Source organism: Oncorhynchus keta, unplaced genomic scaffold, assembly GCF_023373465.1.
Source record: "Oncorhynchus keta strain PuntledgeMale-10-30-2019 unplaced genomic scaffold, Oket_V2 Un_contig_12877_pilon_pilon, whole genome shotgun sequence".
NCBI lineage: Eukaryota > Metazoa > Chordata > Actinopteri > Salmoniformes > Salmonidae > Oncorhynchus > Oncorhynchus keta.
The window spans coordinates 1-16591 of NW_026278032.1; the positions used below are offsets into that span (position 1 = coordinate 1).

The following is a 16591-nucleotide window of genomic DNA, read 5'->3' on the forward strand; positions in this document are numbered from 1 at the left end:
GAGAACAGAGAAAGAGGGGGAAGCTAGAAGGGGAGAAAGTTGGACAGAGAGAGAGAGGAGAGGGGGAGAACAGAGAAAGAGGGGGAGAAAGGTGGACAGAGAGAGAGGGAGAGAACAGAGAAAGAGGGGAGCTAGAAGGGGGAGGAAGGTGGACAGAGAGAGAGAGGGAGAGGGGAGAACAGAGCCAGAGGGTGGAGAAAGGTGGACAGAGAGAGTGAGTGAGAGTGAGTGAGAGAGAGAGAGAAATGTATTGCACCATAGAATTCCTCAGGGCATTAAAGATTTAGGGGTTTACATTTCTAAAATATTTAACAAGGACAAGGTATTTTGTTTCATTTAAAAACTGCATAACATTTTTAAAAAGCTAAATATTTCAGGCCTTCCACCCCCCCAACCCCCAACCTTTAACCATGTGATGTTTAGATCAATGGCAGTGGAGGCTGTTGAGGGGAGGACTGCTCATCATAATGGCTGGAACGGAGTAAATGGAGTGACATCAAACACATGGAAACCATGGAAACCAATGGGTTTGATTGATTTGATACCATTCCACTATTCTGCCCCAGACATTACCACGAAAACGTCCTCCCCAATTAAGGTAACACCAACCTCCTGTGGTTTAGAGTGTTCCTACTGTACATAACCTCCTGTAGTTTAGTGTTCCCACTGTACATAACCTCCTGTAGTTTAGTGTGTTCCTACTGTACATAACCTCCTGTAGTTTAGTGTTCCTACTGTACATAACCTCCTGTAGTTTAGTGTTCCTACTGTACATAACCTCCTGTAGTTTAGTGTTCCTACTGTACATAACCTCCTGTGGTTTAGAGTGTTCCTACTGTACATAACCTCCTGTAGTTTAGTGTTCTAATGTACATAACCTCCTGTAGTTTAGTGTTTACTGTACATAACCTCCTGTAGTTTAGTGTTCCTACTGTACATAACCTCCTGTAGTTTAGAGTGTTCCTACTGTACATAACCTCCTGTGGTTTAGAGTGTTCCTACTGTCCCTCACCTCCTGTAGTTTAGTGTTCCTACTGTACATAACCTCCAGTAGTTTAGTGTTCCTACTGTACATAACCTCCTGTAGTTTAGTGTTCCTACTGTAGTGTTCCTACTGTCCCTCACCTCCTGTAGTTTAGTGTTCTACTGTACATAACCTCCTGTGGTTTAGTGTTCCTACTGTACATAACCTCCTGTGGTTTAGAGTGTTCCTACTGTCCCTCACCTAGTTTAGTGTTCCTACTGTACATAACCTCCTGTAGTTTAGTGTTCCTACTGTCCCTCACCTCCTGTAGTTTACATAACCTCCTGTGGTTTAGTGTTCCTACTGTACATAACCTCCTGTAGTTTAGTGTTCCTCCTGTACATAACCTCCTGTAGTTTAGTGTTCCTACTGTACATAACCTCCTGTGGTTGTGGAGTGTTCCTACTGTCCCTCACCTCCTGTAGTTTAGTGTGTACTAACCTCCTGTGGTTTAGTGTTCCTACTGTACATAACCTCCTGTAGTTTAGTGTTCCTACTGTACATAACCTCCTGTGGTTTAGAGTGTTCCTACTGTCCCTCAACTCCAGTAGTTTAGTGTTCTACTGTACATAACCTCCAGTAGTTTAGTGTTCCTACTGTACATAACCTCCTGTAGTTTAGTGTTCCTACTGTACATAACCTCCTGTGGTTTAGAGTGTTCCTACTGTCCCTCACCTCCTGTAGTTTAGTGTTCCTACTGTACATAACCTCCTGTAGTTTAGTGTTCCTACTGTCCCTCACCTCCTGTAGTTTAGTGTTCCTACTCTACATAACCTCCTGTAGTTTAGTGTTCATACTGTACATAACCTCCTGTAGTTTAGTGTTCTACTGTACATAACCTCCTGTAGTTTAGTGTTCCTACTGTACATAACATCCTGTAGTTTAGTGTTCCTACTGTACATAACCTCCTGTAGTTTAGTGTTCCTACTGTACATAACCTCCTGTAGTTTAGTGTTCCTACTGTACATAACCTCCTGTAGTTTAGAGTGTTCCTACTGTACATAACCTCCTGTAGTTTAGTGTTGTTCCTACCTCCTGTAGTTTAGTGTTCCTACTGTACATAACCTCCTAGTTTAGTTTACTGTCCCTCACCTCCTGTAGTTTAGAGTGTTCCTACTGTCCCTCACCTCCTGTAGTTTAGTGTTCCTACTGTACATAACCTCCTGTAGTTTAGTGTTCCTACTGTACATAACCTCCTGTAGTTTAGAGTGTTCCTCACCTCCTGTAGTTTAGTGTTCCTACTGTACATAACCTCCTGTAGTTTAGTGTTCCTACTGTACATAACCTCCTGTAGTTGTTCCTACTGTACATAACCTCCTGTAGTTTAGTGTTCCTACTGTACATAACCTCCTGTAGTTTAGTGTTCTACTGTACATAACCTCCTGTAGTTTAGTGTTCCTACTGTACATAACCTCCTGTAGTTTAGTGTTCCTACTGTACATAACCTCCTGTAGTTTAGTGTTCCTACTGTCCCTCACCTCCTGTAGTTTAGAGTGTTCCTACTGTCCCTCACCTCCTGTAGTTTAGTGTTCTACTGTACATAACCTCCTGTAGTTTAGTGTTTCTACTGTACATAACCTCCTGTAGTTTAGAGTGTTCCTACTGTTCACCTCCTGTAGTTTAGTGTTCCTACTGTCATAAACCTCCTCCTGTAGTTTAGTGTTCCTACTGTACATAACCTCCTGTAGTTTAGTGTTCCTACTGTACATAACCTCCTGTGGTTTAGTGTTCCTACTGTACACCTCCTGTGGTTTCACCTCACCTTCTGTAGTTTAGTGTGTACATAACCTCCTGTAGTTTAGTGTTCCTACTGTCCCTCACCTCCTGTAGTTTAGTGTTCATACTGTACATAACCTCCTGTGGTTTAGTGTTCTACTGTACATAACCTCCTAGTTTAGTGTTCCTCCTGTACATAACCTCCTGTAGTTTAGTGTTCCTACTGTACATAACCTCCTGTGGTTGTGGAGTGTTCCTACTGTCCCTCACCTCCTGTAGTTTAGTGTTCCTATACATAACCTCCTGTGGTTTAGTGTTCCTACTGTACATAACCTCCTGTAGTTTAGTGTTCCTACTGTACATAACCTCCTGTGGTTTAGAGTGTTCCTACTGTCCCTCAACTCCAGTAGTTTAGTGTTCCTACTGTACATAACCTCCAGTAGTTTAGTGTTCCTACTGTACATAACCTCCTGTAGTTTAGTGTTCCTACTGTACATAACCTCCTGTGGTTTAGAGTGTTCCTACTGTCCCTCACCTCCTGTAGTTTAGTGTTCCTACTGTACATAACCTCCTGTAGTTTAGTGTTCCTACTGTCCCTCACCTCCTGTAGTTTAGTGTTCCTACTCTACATAACCTCCTGTAGTTTAGTGTTCATACTGTACATAACCTCCTGTAGTTTAGTGTTCATACTGTACATAACCTCCTGTAGTTTAGTGTTCCTACTGTACATAACATCCTGTAGTTTAGTGTTCCTACTGTACATAACCTCCTGTAGTTTAGTGTTCCTACTGTACATAACCTCCTGTAGTTTAGTGTTCCTACTGTACATAACCTCCTGTAGTTTAGAGTGTTCCTACTGTACATAACCTCATGTAGTTTAGTGTTCCTACTCTACATAACCTCCTGTAGTTTAGTGTTCTACTGTACATAACCTCCTGTAGTTTAGTGTTCCTACTGTCCCTCACCTCCTGTAGTTTAGAGTGTTCCTACTGTCCCTCACCTCCTGTAGTTTAGTGTTCCTACTGTACATAACCTCCTGTAGTTTAGTGTTCCTACTGTACATAACCTCCTGTAGTTTAGAGTGTTCCTACTGTCCCTCACCTCCTGTAGTTTAGTGTTCCTACTGTACATAACCTCCTGTAGTTTAGTGTTCCTACTGTACATAACCTCCTGTAGTTTAGTGTTCCTACTGTACATAACCTCCTGTAGTTTAGTGTTCCTACTGTACATAACCTCCTGTAGTTTAGTGTTCCTACTGTACATAACCTCCTGTAGTTTAGTTTACATAACCTCCTGTAGTTTAGTGTTCCTACTGTACATAACCTCCTGTAGTTTAGTGTTCCTACTGTCCCTCACCTCCTGTAGTTTAGAGTGTTCCTACTGTCCCTCACCTCCTGTAGTTTAGTGTTCCTACTGTACATAACCTCCTGTAGTTTAGTGTTTCTACTGTACATAACCTCCTGTAGTTTAGAGTGTTCCTACTGTCCCTCACCTCCTGTAGTTTAGTGTTCCTACTGTACATAACCTCCTGTAGTTTAGTGTTCCTACTGTACATAACCTCCTGTAGTTTAGTGTTCCTACTGTACATAACCTCCTGTAGTTTAGTGTTCCTACTGTCCCTCACCTCCTGTAGTTTAGTGTTCCTACTGTACATAACCTCCTGTAGTTTAGTGTTCCTACTGTACATAACCTCCTGTAGTTTAGTGTTCCTACTGTACATAACCTCCTGTAGTTTAGTGTTCCTACTGTACATAACCTCCTGTAGTTTAGTGTTCCTACTGTACATAACCTCCTGTAGTTTAGTGTTCCTACTGTACATAACCTCCTGTAGTTTAGTGTTCCTACTGTCCCTCACCTCCTGTAGTTTAGAGTGTTCCTACTGTACATAACCTCCAGTAGTTTAGTGTGTTCATACTGTACATAACCTCTGTAGTTTAGTGTTCCTACTGTACATAACCTCCAGTAGTTTAGTGTGTTCCTACTGTACATAACCTCCAGTAGTTTAGTGTGTTCATACTGTACATAACCTCCTGTAGTTTAGTGTTCCTACTGTACATAACCTCCAGTAGTTTAGTGTGTTCCTACTGTACATAACCTCCTGTAGTTTAGTGTTCCTACTGTACATAACCTCCAGTAGTTTAGTGTGTTCATACTGTACATAACCTCCTGTAGTTTAGTGTTCCTAATGTACATTACCTCCTGTAGTTTAGTGTTCCTACTGTACATAACCTCCTGTAGTTTAGTGTTCCTACTGTACAGTGTTCCTACTGTACATAACCTCCTGTAGTTTAGTGTAGTTCCTGTAGTTTAGTGTTCCTACTGTACATAACCTCCTGTAGTTTAGTGTTCCTACTGTACATAACCTCCTGTAGTTTAGTGTTCCTACTGTACATAACCTCCTGTAGTTTAGTGTTCCTACTGTACATAACCTCCTGTAGTTTAGAGTGTTCCTACTGTACATAACCTCATGTAGTTTAGTGTTCCTACTCTACATAACCTCCTGTAGTTTAGTGTTCCTACTGTACATAACCTCCTGTAGTTTAGTGTTCCTACTGTCCCTCACCTCCTGTAGTTTAGAGTGTTCCTACTGTCCCTCACCTCCTGTAGTTTAGTGTTCCTACTGTACATAACCTCCTGTAGTTTAGTGTTCCTACTGTACATAACCTCCTGTAGTTTAGAGTGTTCCTACTGTCCCTCACCTCCTGTAGTTTAGTGTTCCTACTGTACATAACCTCCTGTAGTTTAGTGTTCCTACTGTACATAACCTCCTGTAGTTTAGTGTTCCTACTGTACATAACCTCCTGTAGTTTAGTGTTCCTACTGTACATAACCTCCTGTAGTTTAGTGTTCCTACTGTACATAACCTCCTGTAGTTTAGTGTTCCTACTGTACATAACCTCCTGTAGTTTAGTATTCCTACTGTACATAACCTCCTGTAGTTTAGTGTTCCTACTGTCCCTCACCTCCTGTAGTTTAGAGTGTTCCTACTGTCCCTCACCTCCTGTAGTTTAGTGTTCCTACTGTACATAACCTCCTGTAGTTTAGTGTTCATACTGTACATAACCTCCTGTAGTTTAGTGTTCCTACTGTCCCTCACCTCCTGTAGTTTAGTGTTCCTACTGTACATAACCTCCTGTAGTTTAGTGTTCCTACTGTACATAACCTCCTGTAGTTTAGTGTTCCTACTGTACATAACCTCCTGTAGTTTAGTGTTCCTACTGTCCCTCACCTCCTGTAGTTTAGTGTTCCTACTGTACATAACCTCCTGTAGTTTAGTGTTCCTACTGTACATAACCTCCTGTAGTTTAGTGTTCCTACTGTACATAACCTCCTGTAGTTTAGTGTTCCTACTGTACATAACCTCCTGTAGTTTAGTGTTCCTACTGTACATAACCTCCTGTAGTTTAGTGTTCCTACTGTCCCTCACCTCCTGTAGTTTAGAGTGTTCCTACTGTACATAACCTCCAGTAGTTTAGTGTGTTCATACTGTACATAACCTCTGTAGTTTAGTGTTCCTACTGTACATAACCTCCAGTAGTTTAGTGTGTTCCTACTGTACATAACCTCCAGTAGTTTAGTGTGTTCATACTGTACATAACCTCCTGTAGTTTAGTGTTCCTACTGTACATAACCTCCAGTAGTTTAGTGTGTTCCTACTGTACATAACCTCCTGTAGTTTAGTGTTCCTACTGTACATAACCTCCAGTAGTTTAGTGTGTTCATACTGTACATAACCTCCTGTAGTTTAGTGTTCCTAATGTACATTACCTCCTGTAGTTTAGTGTTCCTACTGTACATAACCTCCTGTAGTTTAGTGTTCCTACTGTACATAACCTCCTGTAGTTTAGTGTTCCTACTGTACATAACCTCCTGTAGTTTAGTGTTCCTACTGTCCCTCACCTCCTGTAGTTTAGTGTTCCTACTGTACATAACCTCCTGTAGTTTAGTGTTCCTACTGTACATAACCTCCTGTAGTTTAGTGTTCCTACTGTACATAACCTCCTGTAGTTTAGTGTTCCTACTGTACATAACCTCCTGTAGTTTAGTGTTCCTACTGTACATAACCTCCTGTAGTTTAGTGTTCCTACTGTACATAACCTCCTGTAGTTTAGTGTTCCTACTGTCCCTCACCTCCTGTAGTTTAGAGTGTTCCTACTGTACATAACCTCCAGTAGTTTAGTGTGTTCATACTGTACATAACCTCCTGTAGTTTAGTGTTCCTACTGTACATAACCTCCAGTAGTTTAGTGTGTTCCTACTGTACATAACCTCCAGTAGTTTAGTGTGTTCATACTGTACATAACCTCCTGTAGTTTAGTGTTCCTACTGTACATAACCTCCAGTAGTTTAGTGTGTTCCTACTGTACATAACCTCCTGTAGTTTAGTGTTCCTACTGTACATAACCTCCAGTAGTTTAGTGTGTTCCTACTGTACATAACCTCCAGTAGTTTAGTGTGTTCATACTGTACATAACCTCCTGTAGTTTAGTGTTCCTACTGTACATAACCTCCAGTAGTTTAGTGTGTTCCTACTGTACATAACCTCCTGTAGTTTAGTGTTCCTACTGTACATAACCTCCAGTAGTTTAGTGTGTTCATACTGTACATAACCTCCTGTAGTTTAGTGTTCCTCCTGTCCCTCACCTCCTGTGAACATGTTTTCTGTCAGCAGTGTGTTTAATTGGTAATGCAGTCCCTCAAAAGGCCAAAGCTGTGTCCCAAATGAAATCCTATTCCCTACATACAGCTCCTTCAGAAAGGACGTCTAGGAGTTTCCATTTCACAGTAACAGCACTTACAGTTGACCGAGGCAGCTCTAGAGGGGCACACATTTGACGAACTGACTTGTCTACAGATGACATATGGAGTAACATTCGGAATACAGATATCACCTTCTCCTATACAAACACTCCACTGAAAGGTTCTAGATCCTAAAAGGTTCTAGAACAGGTTCTAGAACCTAAAAGGTTCCAGCAGGGAAGAACGGAAACACTATTGGCAAAGAGGTTCCTATGGAGAATATATAAAACACAACGAATAGATAAATAAAGTCTATAACTATTGCATTGCAGAAATTAGATACTGACAAGTCGTTGTCATCTATTCTATACCGATGCAAAACAGATCAGCGCCCATCATTGATTGGTTGATTCGTGGATTCTTTGGTTGATTAATAAGAATCAATGTTTCTTTGTGTGATAAGTACTGGGGCCTGTTGCACAAAAGTAGAATTAAGACATCCGGGATAAATGACTAAGCTGAGCTCAATGAAGCCAAAACATGTGCGTCCAGGCTTAATTGGTTGCACAAAGACCAAGCCAGGATGAGCAGACACGGATTCATTAAGCCGGGTGAAACCAATCCTGGATAGGTGCGCGCTCACGGCTCACTCAAATAGACCCCGCCACAGATCACAGATTAACTGATTTACCATGGCAACTAGAGCCGCGTACTTTTCCCCGTCGGAAGCACAAATCCTCATGGAGGCATACGAGGAGGTAAAAGATATAATTAAGAAGAAAGGCAACACCGCCACAGTGATAAAGCAAAGAGAAAAAGCGTGGCAAAGTATTGCAGACCGCCTGAATGCGTAAGTAGTGCACAATTACACACTCACCGCTCCGCTGAAACATCACAATTACAATTCAAATATTTAATTCACATCTCCAAAAACGCAGTTGTACTGTAATTATGAAACGGTTAAATTTTTAATTGAAATGCACTGCAGATATGAGTGAAATTGTGTAAAGTAAGTCCATCACACTGTATAAAGCTATGATAAATTATTATTAAAGCCTTACATTATTATTTAACGTTACTACGCTCAGTACGGTTTAATCTTAGCCGTTGTACTCTGCTTCTTATGTTGTCCACCGTTTTTTTGTGTTTCTCCTGCTTTCATTAATGTAAAGCTGCTTTGACAGAATGAAACAATTGTGAAAAGTGCTATATAAATAAAATTTAATTGAATAAATAGATGAGCTATAATAATAATCACTTTAATTTATATAGCGCCTTTCAAAGGACCCAAGGTCGGTTGCTCACTGCACTGCAAAAATGTCTTTCTTACTTAGTATTTTTGTCTTGTTTTCAGTAAAAAAAAAAAAATATCTAAAAAACATCTTGAATATTTTCTTGAGCAAAATTACCTAGGAAAATAAGCAAAAAATCTGCCAGTGAAACGAGAACTTTTCTAAAATTAAGTGTTTATGGAAAAAGTAAACTTATTTCAAGAGAATTTTTATTATATTGACAGATTTTTTATTTGCTTGTTTTAAGCACACATTTACTTAAAGTTTATATTTTTTGTCTAAACTATACTTATTTTGCTAGGTCATTTAGCAAATCAAGAAAATACATCTTTATTTAAGTTTTTTTTTGTTGATATTTTTACTGAAAACAAGACAAAAATACCAAGTAATTTTTTGCAGTGTGACTCCATTAAATGTGTGTGTGTGTGTGTAGATTAAACATGAACGGGCCAAAACGGACATGGCAGCAGGTCAAAATCAAATACAAGAACATTCTGCAGAATGGTATGGTCCCTGACTAATATTTAACAAAGCACAAGCATATATTGTACCCAGAAGGTGCCTGCTCACACATTGTCTGTACTGTTTTAGCAGTGAAAAAGAATACCCACAGACAAGGCACGGGTGGTGGGTCACCAAAGGCTGACCTTACCCCAGCAGAGGACATGGCCTTGGAGCTAAATAAAGGCAGGCCCGTCTTAGAGGGGATCCCTGGGGGAAAGAGACGAGCATAGGTTCCTCCCAAGATGCCACCCGCTTCATTCAAGGTATGTCCTTCCATCTCTACATGGGATACAACCACATTCATATTGAATCAATTTGGACTGTCTGACTTTGGTTTACCTATTGCCTTGCAGTGTCTGGCAGCACTGTGTTCCTGTTAGAGCCACCAGCACAAGAACCAGACGATGCTGATCCAGTGAGTACTCCATCAAAGGCATACTGTAGGCCTGGCATGTCTTGTCTACTAGCTTCAATATGAATCCGATTAAATGTGATAGGGTGAAGGCCCCAGTGCAGCAGCAACAGCACATGATGGAGACGATGATGATGAGGAGGAGACCATCTCTCTGGATTCCAGAAGGCATGAGGTATCATGGTAAGACTGTGAAAGTACTATTTACTCTACAATGGTGAGGAGTCCTCATCAAAATCAAAAATCTAATTTCTTTTGCAGGACCCAGATGCTATACAGTGGGAAAACCAGCCTGGCAACATAGTGCGTATTAATAAAAGGACACCACATCCTGCCAAATTCCAGCTGCGCTAATTGTATTGTGTTCACAGAGCTCACAAGCTATCAGAAAGTTGTATGGCAACCACCTCCGGCGCCAAATAGAACTGGCAGACATAGACATTCAGTACAAGAAGAAAAAGATGGAAAATCTTGCACTGGAGTCCGAAATAAAAAAGAGGACAATTAGGAAACTGGACCTTGAAATAAAAAAACTTGAGAGGGAGGTGAGATATGCCTTCAATGTACACTGTATGCTAACTGTAACACAAATGTATTAATCATTATTTGTATTTCCTCCCCAGCTCCAAGAAGATGACACAGCTCAAAATAAAAAATGAGGTATATTCTCGTAAAGTCAAGTGAGCCATGACATATGAGCTGTTATTGTGAGCACACAGGACGGTGGCATCTTTCTAAGGTTTTTTTATTTTCCCAGCAATCAGTACAACCAAGTCATCGTTATAAGGCATCGCCCTCTTTTGCCCACCCCCCCAGCACCAGGTGTGGCCACTAGCCTATATGAAGGCCCAAAATTGTGTGTTCCTTTCTGCTCTGACAATGGCATGCCCATTCGTGCGAGATGTGGTGGATGAAGAAGCACTTGTGCTGAGGAGAGCCTTCAGGCGAGAAAGGGTCTTCAGGGACCGGTTGGACCCACTGGCCTTCCCTGACGACCATCTATATGAAAGATACAGGTTTTCTGCAGATGGCATCAGGTATCTATGCAGACTACTGGGTCCCAGGATTAAGCACCGCACTGCACGGAGCCATGCACTGAGTGTGGAGCAAATGGTTTGTGTGGCCTTGCGCTTTTTGCTAGTGGAGCCTTCCTGTACTCAGTGGGGGATGCAGAACAGCTGAACAAGGCCACAATTTGCCGCACAATAAGGAGTGTGTGTCTGGCTATCAAAGCATTAGCAGATGTCTTCATCTCCTTCCCTGGCCACAGAAGACTCTGTGACATCAAAGAGGAGTTCTATAGGATTGCAGGTAAGAGGATCTACAAATTACAGGACAACTGTTAACACATAGTAGGATACTCATTACTTTGTGTGACAGGTTTCCCCAATGTCATTGGTGCAGTGGACTGCACACACATAAGGATAAAAGCCCCTCAGGTGCCCATGAGGCCGATTTTGTGAATAGGAAATCCTTTCACAGCATTAATGTTCAGGTGAACATAACTTTTTGATATTGTCCATTGACGAACACTCTGCATTGCCAGTGATGTGCATTGATTGGTGTAATATTCCTCATCTTATGATTTCAGATGGTCTGCAATGCTGACTGTGTGATCAGCAATGTTGTGGCAAAATGGCCTGGCTCAGTCCATGACTCCAGAATCTTTCGGGCCTCTGAAATCTATCAGTGCCTATCACAAGGTAAGCCACACAACCCCTATTTATAACCATCATGGCTGTGTCAAGAATATCACTGTGTTTATGAGGTATTAATGATGAGATTTTGTGTTGACAGGTGAATTCTCTGGTGTGTTGCTGGGAGACAGGGGGTATGGCTGCCAGCCTTTTCTCCTGACACCTTTCACAGACCCCCAGGAAGCACAGCAGGCCTACAACCATGCCCATGCCAGGACCAGGGCCAGAGTTGAAATGACCTTTGGCCTCCTGAAGGCACGCTTTCACTGCCTTCACAAATTAAGGGTCAGCCCTGTTAGGGCATATGATATTACTGTGGCTTGTGCTGTCCTCCACAATGTGGCCTGCCTGAGGAAGGAGAGGGCCCCCAGAGTGCCACCAGCCATGGACTGGGACAATCCGGCAATCTTCCCTGATGACGACAGTGGTCGGCTGCTGAGGGACCAATATGTGTTGAATTATTTTAGTTAGTATGTGTGCTTTCAATTTTGGTTAAATATGTCCTGCGGTGGCAGAGGAATTTGGGTTTTTTGGGTTCGTTTTTTACGAATTTGGCCTCTTATGATGTTTGTGCGGTATACTGTGTGTAATACAAGGCTGCAGGGAGGCTACTGCATCCATTCATTTGTCTGTTCAGTTGATGTGTATGGATTTGTCCTGCATTTATTTTAGTGTGCAGACATGCAGGGTGTGTTATATACAGACCTTTGAATGTGTATGTATCATTTTGTATAATATGCTTGGATTCTGTGCTTTCCATCTTGTAGAGTCACTGTGACTTCAGTTTCGAAAGGAGCTGATGGTTTACCTGCTTTGTTTTGTCCTTATTCAATAAAGGAACATAATGTTACACATTGTGTTTTTATATTCATATGGAATGTGTATTTGTTTATATGACAGAGTACTAGGGCCACACTGAAGAAAAAGGATAAAGTCATAAATTTATGAGGCTGGTTCTTTCTGCAGAAAAGCTACATATTGTTTTTACAGTTTTGATACTTATGACAATGTGATACTTAATATTCTGGCACATCAGCATGTCTTTGTTTATGAAACCATACTGAAGTACAATTTCACGAAATGCCCCGCATCTGTCATTTTAACAACTGTCCTCCTTTAAAACAACTGGTTACAATATTATGACTTGTCTTTTTTTTCCCTCTGTGGCCCTAATATTCTATCATTTTATATATAGTCTATGGGAAACTGTAAATTATCTAATGATAGCAACATCTAAAAATCATTTTTTTATCCAAAATCATTGAAATTAATGATCACAAACGTTTAATGACAGTGGGTCTAGTTATATGTGATAATGTATAGTGAGCAGTGAAATAACTATTGGTTTCCATTTGTGGTGACTGCTGACTGACATTAGGGATGAGATTAAATAGATCCTGGAATTTAGCCTGGTCTGGAGCAGGCTGGCTCCACAGAATAAATCTCCATGGTAATTTATACCATAACATATCCTCCTGCCCCCTATCCATCTTTAGTGCAACCGGATTACGGATCAAGTTTTGAGCCAGGATCACCAAGATATCCTGGCTTAATCCCTTATCCTAGTTTTGTGCAACAGGCCCCTGATCTATTTCAACAACAAGACAGAACGAGTAGACGGGTTGGTCATTTTTTAGCAACAAAACCGACGCGTGCACAACTATGGGGCAAAACAGACTAAGTTGCCTTGGCGTGTTGTAAACTATATTTTTTTTATTGAAAACATAAATACATTTACACAATGAGCAATTGTTGTCACAAATACATCCTTACAGTTATTGGTTAGCTAGCTCGATGATGTTTTACTATATTAGCACAAACGTGAAATGAGTCAAAACACCTCAAAACAAAACATGGTATCAACAACAAGACAGAACGAGCTGAAACGAGCCACCTCCGATTCCCCACGTGGCGGCGCGTTGTCATTGTTGCTAGGTATCGGACCGTTCAGAATCATAACACCACGTGGCCTTCTGCCTCGTCGATGCACGCGGCGCGTTGTCATTGTTGCTAGGTATCGGACCGTTCAGAATCATAACACCACGTGACCTTCTGCCTCGTCGATGCACGCGGCGCGTTGTCCAGCCTGTATATAGTATTAGTAATAGCTGTAGCTATAGTAAGCTGGCAGTATATCAGTAAACTACAATACATGAAGTATTCAGTATTAGCAGCCGAAGAGCTTAAAATACCAATATGTTCTATCTATACGTAGAAAATTCATCTCGTAAAACTTTAATAGTTTCTTTCTAAATGACATTCATATTAAACAATAAAACAAAAGTACAGGTTAGTACGCCTTCCTACAGGCAACATATAAAACAGAATAAATAAATGGTTAAATAACAGTCACGTTAATAAATTCATGAACATGATCGAAGTATAAAGTTACATAATTAAATAAACCGTATCCTATTCATGTAGTTCAGGTAGCAACTAACGAAACAGAGAGAAAGAAAGAGAGAGAGAGAAAAAAGGCTCCCATTTTGAATTCTTAATTCGAATGTAAATTCTACACCTAAACGCCAATATAAACGATTGGAGAAGAGTCTTGGCATCTATTGCCACATTTGGTCTTGCATCATTAGAGTGTGTTAGTTAGGGATGTGAGTAGTCTGGTATGATGAGGTGCATTTAGAAGGAGACACAGTGATGTGAGTAGTCAGTAGTCTGGTATGATGAGGTGCATTTAGAAGGAGACAGTGATGTGAGTAGTCAGTAGTCTGGTATGATGAGGTCCATTTAGAAGGAGACAGTGATGTGAGTAGTCAGTAGTCTGGTATGATGAGGTGCATTTAGAAGTAGAGTAGTCTGGTATGATGAGTGATGTGAGTAGTCAGTAGTCTGGTATGATGAGGTCCATTTAGAAGGAGACAGTGATGTGAGTAGTCAGTAGTCTGGTATGATGAGGTGCATTTAGAAGGAGACAGTGATGTGAGTAGTCAGTAGTCTGGTATGATGAGGTGCATTTAGAAGGAGACAGTGATGTGAGTAGTCAGTAGTCTGGTATGATGAGGTCCATTTAGAAGGAGACAGTGATGAGTAGTCAGTAGTCTGGTATGTAGTCATTTAGAAGGAGACAGTGATGTGAGTAGTCAGTAGTCTGGTATGATGAGGCATTTAGAAGGAGACAGTGATGTGAGTAGTCAGTAGTCTGGTATGATGAGGTGCATTTAGAAGGAGACAGTGATGTGAGTAGTCAGTAGTCAGGTCCATTTAGAAGGAGACAGTGATGTGAGTAGTCAGTAGTCTGGTATGATGAGGTCCATTTAGAAGGAGACAGTGATGTGAGTAGTCAGTAGTCTGGTATGATGAGGTCCATTTAGAAGGAGACAGTGATGTGAGTAGTCAGTAGTCTGGTATGATGAGGTGCATTTAGAAGGAGACAGTGATGTGAGTAGTCAGTAGTCTGGTATGATGAGGTGCATTTAGAAGGAGACAGTGATGTGAGTAGTCAGTAGTCTGGTATGATGAGGTCCATTTAGAAGGAGACAGTGATGTGAGTAGTCAGTAGTCTGGTATGATGAGGTCCATTTAGAAGGAGACAGTGATGTGAGTAGTCAGTAGTCTGGTATGATGAGGTGCATTTAGAAGGAGACAGTGACAGTGATGTCTGGATGATGAGCATTTCAGTGATGTGAGTAGTCTGGTATGATGAGGTCCATTTAGAAGGAGACAGTGATGTGAGTAGTCAGTAGTCTGGTATGATGAGGTCCATTTAGAAGGAGACAGTGATGTGAGTAGTCAGTAGTCTGGTATGATGAGGTGCATTTAGAAGGAGACAGTGATGTGAGTAGTCAGTAGTCTGGTATGATGAGGTCCATTTAGAAGGAGACAGTGATGTGAGTCGTCAGTAGTCTGGTATGATGAGGTCCATTTAGAAGGAGACAGTGATGTGAGTAGTCAGTAGTCTGGTATGATGAGGTCCATATTGATGTACACAGACACATAGAAATGCATCACAGGGTTCATAGTTTTGTTACAATGAGAACCAGTTACATCTAGGATGACATATAGAAGATATTCTTCTGTGAGAATCTTCAACCTCCTTCTCGAGATAAAAAGGGTCGTGTTCATTTGCGCACACACCGTAGCAAAACGTTTTGCAACAGAACACATAAATGAATGTTTCTTATTGAAAAAAAAGTTCAGACAGTCCCTCCCTGTTTTTTGTCTGTTTCCTGATGAACACAACCCTGATGTAGTCTGCTGATGACATCATCAAAGTGCGACAGACGGTTGTGTGAGGACTTACACTCAGGAGAGTACGGTGAGGACTACAGTTCCCTTGGTCCTCTTCAGTATGGCGACGGCGCCGGCGTGGGTGACCCCCTCCAGACTGTGACCGTTCACGGAGAGGATCTGATCCCCGCGCTGCAGCCTGCCATCCTCAATCGCTGCTCCCTGGAGAGAGACAGATGGAGAGGGAGGGACAGAGGCAGAGGGAGAGACAGAGGCAGAGGGAGAGACAGAGGCAGAGACAGAGGCAGAGGCAGAGGGAGAGACAGAGGCAGAGGCAGAGACAGAGGCAGAGGGAGAGACAGAGGCAGAGGGAGAGACAGAGGCAGAGGGAGAGACAGAGGCAGAGGGAGAGACAGAGGCAGAGACAGAGGCAGAGGGAGAGACAGAGGCAGAGACAGAGGCAGAGAGAGAGGCAGAGGGAGAGACAGAGGCAGAGACAGAGGCAGAGGGAGAGGCAGAGGCAGAGACAGAGGCAGAGACAGAGGGAGAGACAGAGGCAGAGACAGATGGAGAGGGAGGGACAGATGCAGAGACAGAGGGAGAGACAGAGGGAGAGGGAGAGACAGAGGCAGAGACAGAGGGAGAGACAGAGGGAGGGACAGATGCAGAGACAGAGGGAGAGACAGAGGGAGAGGGAGGGACAGATGCAGAGACAGAGGGAGAGACAGAGGGAGAAGGAGAGACAGAGGCAGAGACAGAGGCAGAGGGAGAGACAGAGGGAGGGACAGATGCAGAGACAGAGGGAGAGACAGATGGAGAGGGAGGGACAGATGCAGAGACAGAGGGAGAGACAGAGGGAGAGGGAGAGACAGAGGCAGAGACAGAGGCAGAGGGAGAGACAGAGGGAGGGACAGATGCAGAGACAGAGGGAGAGACAGATGGAGAGGGAGGGACAGATGCAGAGACAGAGGGAGAGACAGAGGGAGAAGGAGAGACAGAGGCAGAGACAGAGGCAGAGGGAGAG

At 42.3% G+C, this 16591-nt stretch overlaps 1 protein-coding gene and 1 long non-coding RNA gene across 20 annotated transcripts; both read left to right on the top strand.

The window, feature by feature from the left end:
- Positions 1–7960: 7960 nt before the first annotated feature.
- On the top strand, positions 7961–11914 carry LOC127918034 (putative nuclease HARBI1). 2 transcript variants are annotated; one of them, XM_052501235.1, is made up of 3 exons: positions 7961–8330; positions 11280–11391; positions 11486–11914. In XM_052501235.1, the coding sequence occupies exons 2-3, from the start codon at positions 11280–11282 to the stop codon at positions 11854–11856; spliced, it is 483 nt and encodes a 160-aa protein (XP_052357195.1). In that variant the 5' UTR covers positions 7961–8330; the 3' UTR covers positions 11857–11914. The 2 variants fall into 2 exon arrangements, with proteins under 2 accessions (XP_052357195.1, XP_052357194.1); XM_052501234.1 differs by lacking the exon at positions 7961–8330 and adding an exon at positions 10426–10999.
- Positions 11915–13086: 1172 nt separating this feature from the next.
- LOC127918035 (uncharacterized) lies at positions 13087–15629 on the top strand. 18 transcript variants are annotated; one of them, XR_008098510.1, is made up of 5 exons: positions 13087–14174; positions 14243–14401; positions 14596–14966; positions 15045–15203; positions 15257–15629. It is a non-coding gene; the product is annotated as an uncharacterized LOC127918035 (long non-coding RNA). The 18 variants fall into 18 exon arrangements; XR_008098511.1 differs by having other exon boundaries at positions 15310–15629; XR_008098515.1 differs by having other exon boundaries at positions 15045–15150; positions 15204–15629.
- The last annotated feature ends 962 nt before the right edge of the window (positions 15630–16591 follow it).

Coding starts and splice junctions, on each gene's coding strand:
- LOC127918034 (XM_052501234.1), top strand. CDS start 10,931: ATGTCTTCATCTCCTTCCCTGGCCACAGAAGACTCTGTGACATCAAAG. Junction 11,000..11,279: donor GGAGTTCTATAGGATTGCAG/GTAAGAGGATCT, acceptor TTATGATTTCAG/ATGGTCTGCAATGCTGACTG. Junction 11,392..11,485: donor CTATCAGTGCCTATCACAAG/GTAAGCCACACA, acceptor TTGTGTTGACAG/GTGAATTCTCTGGTGTGTTG.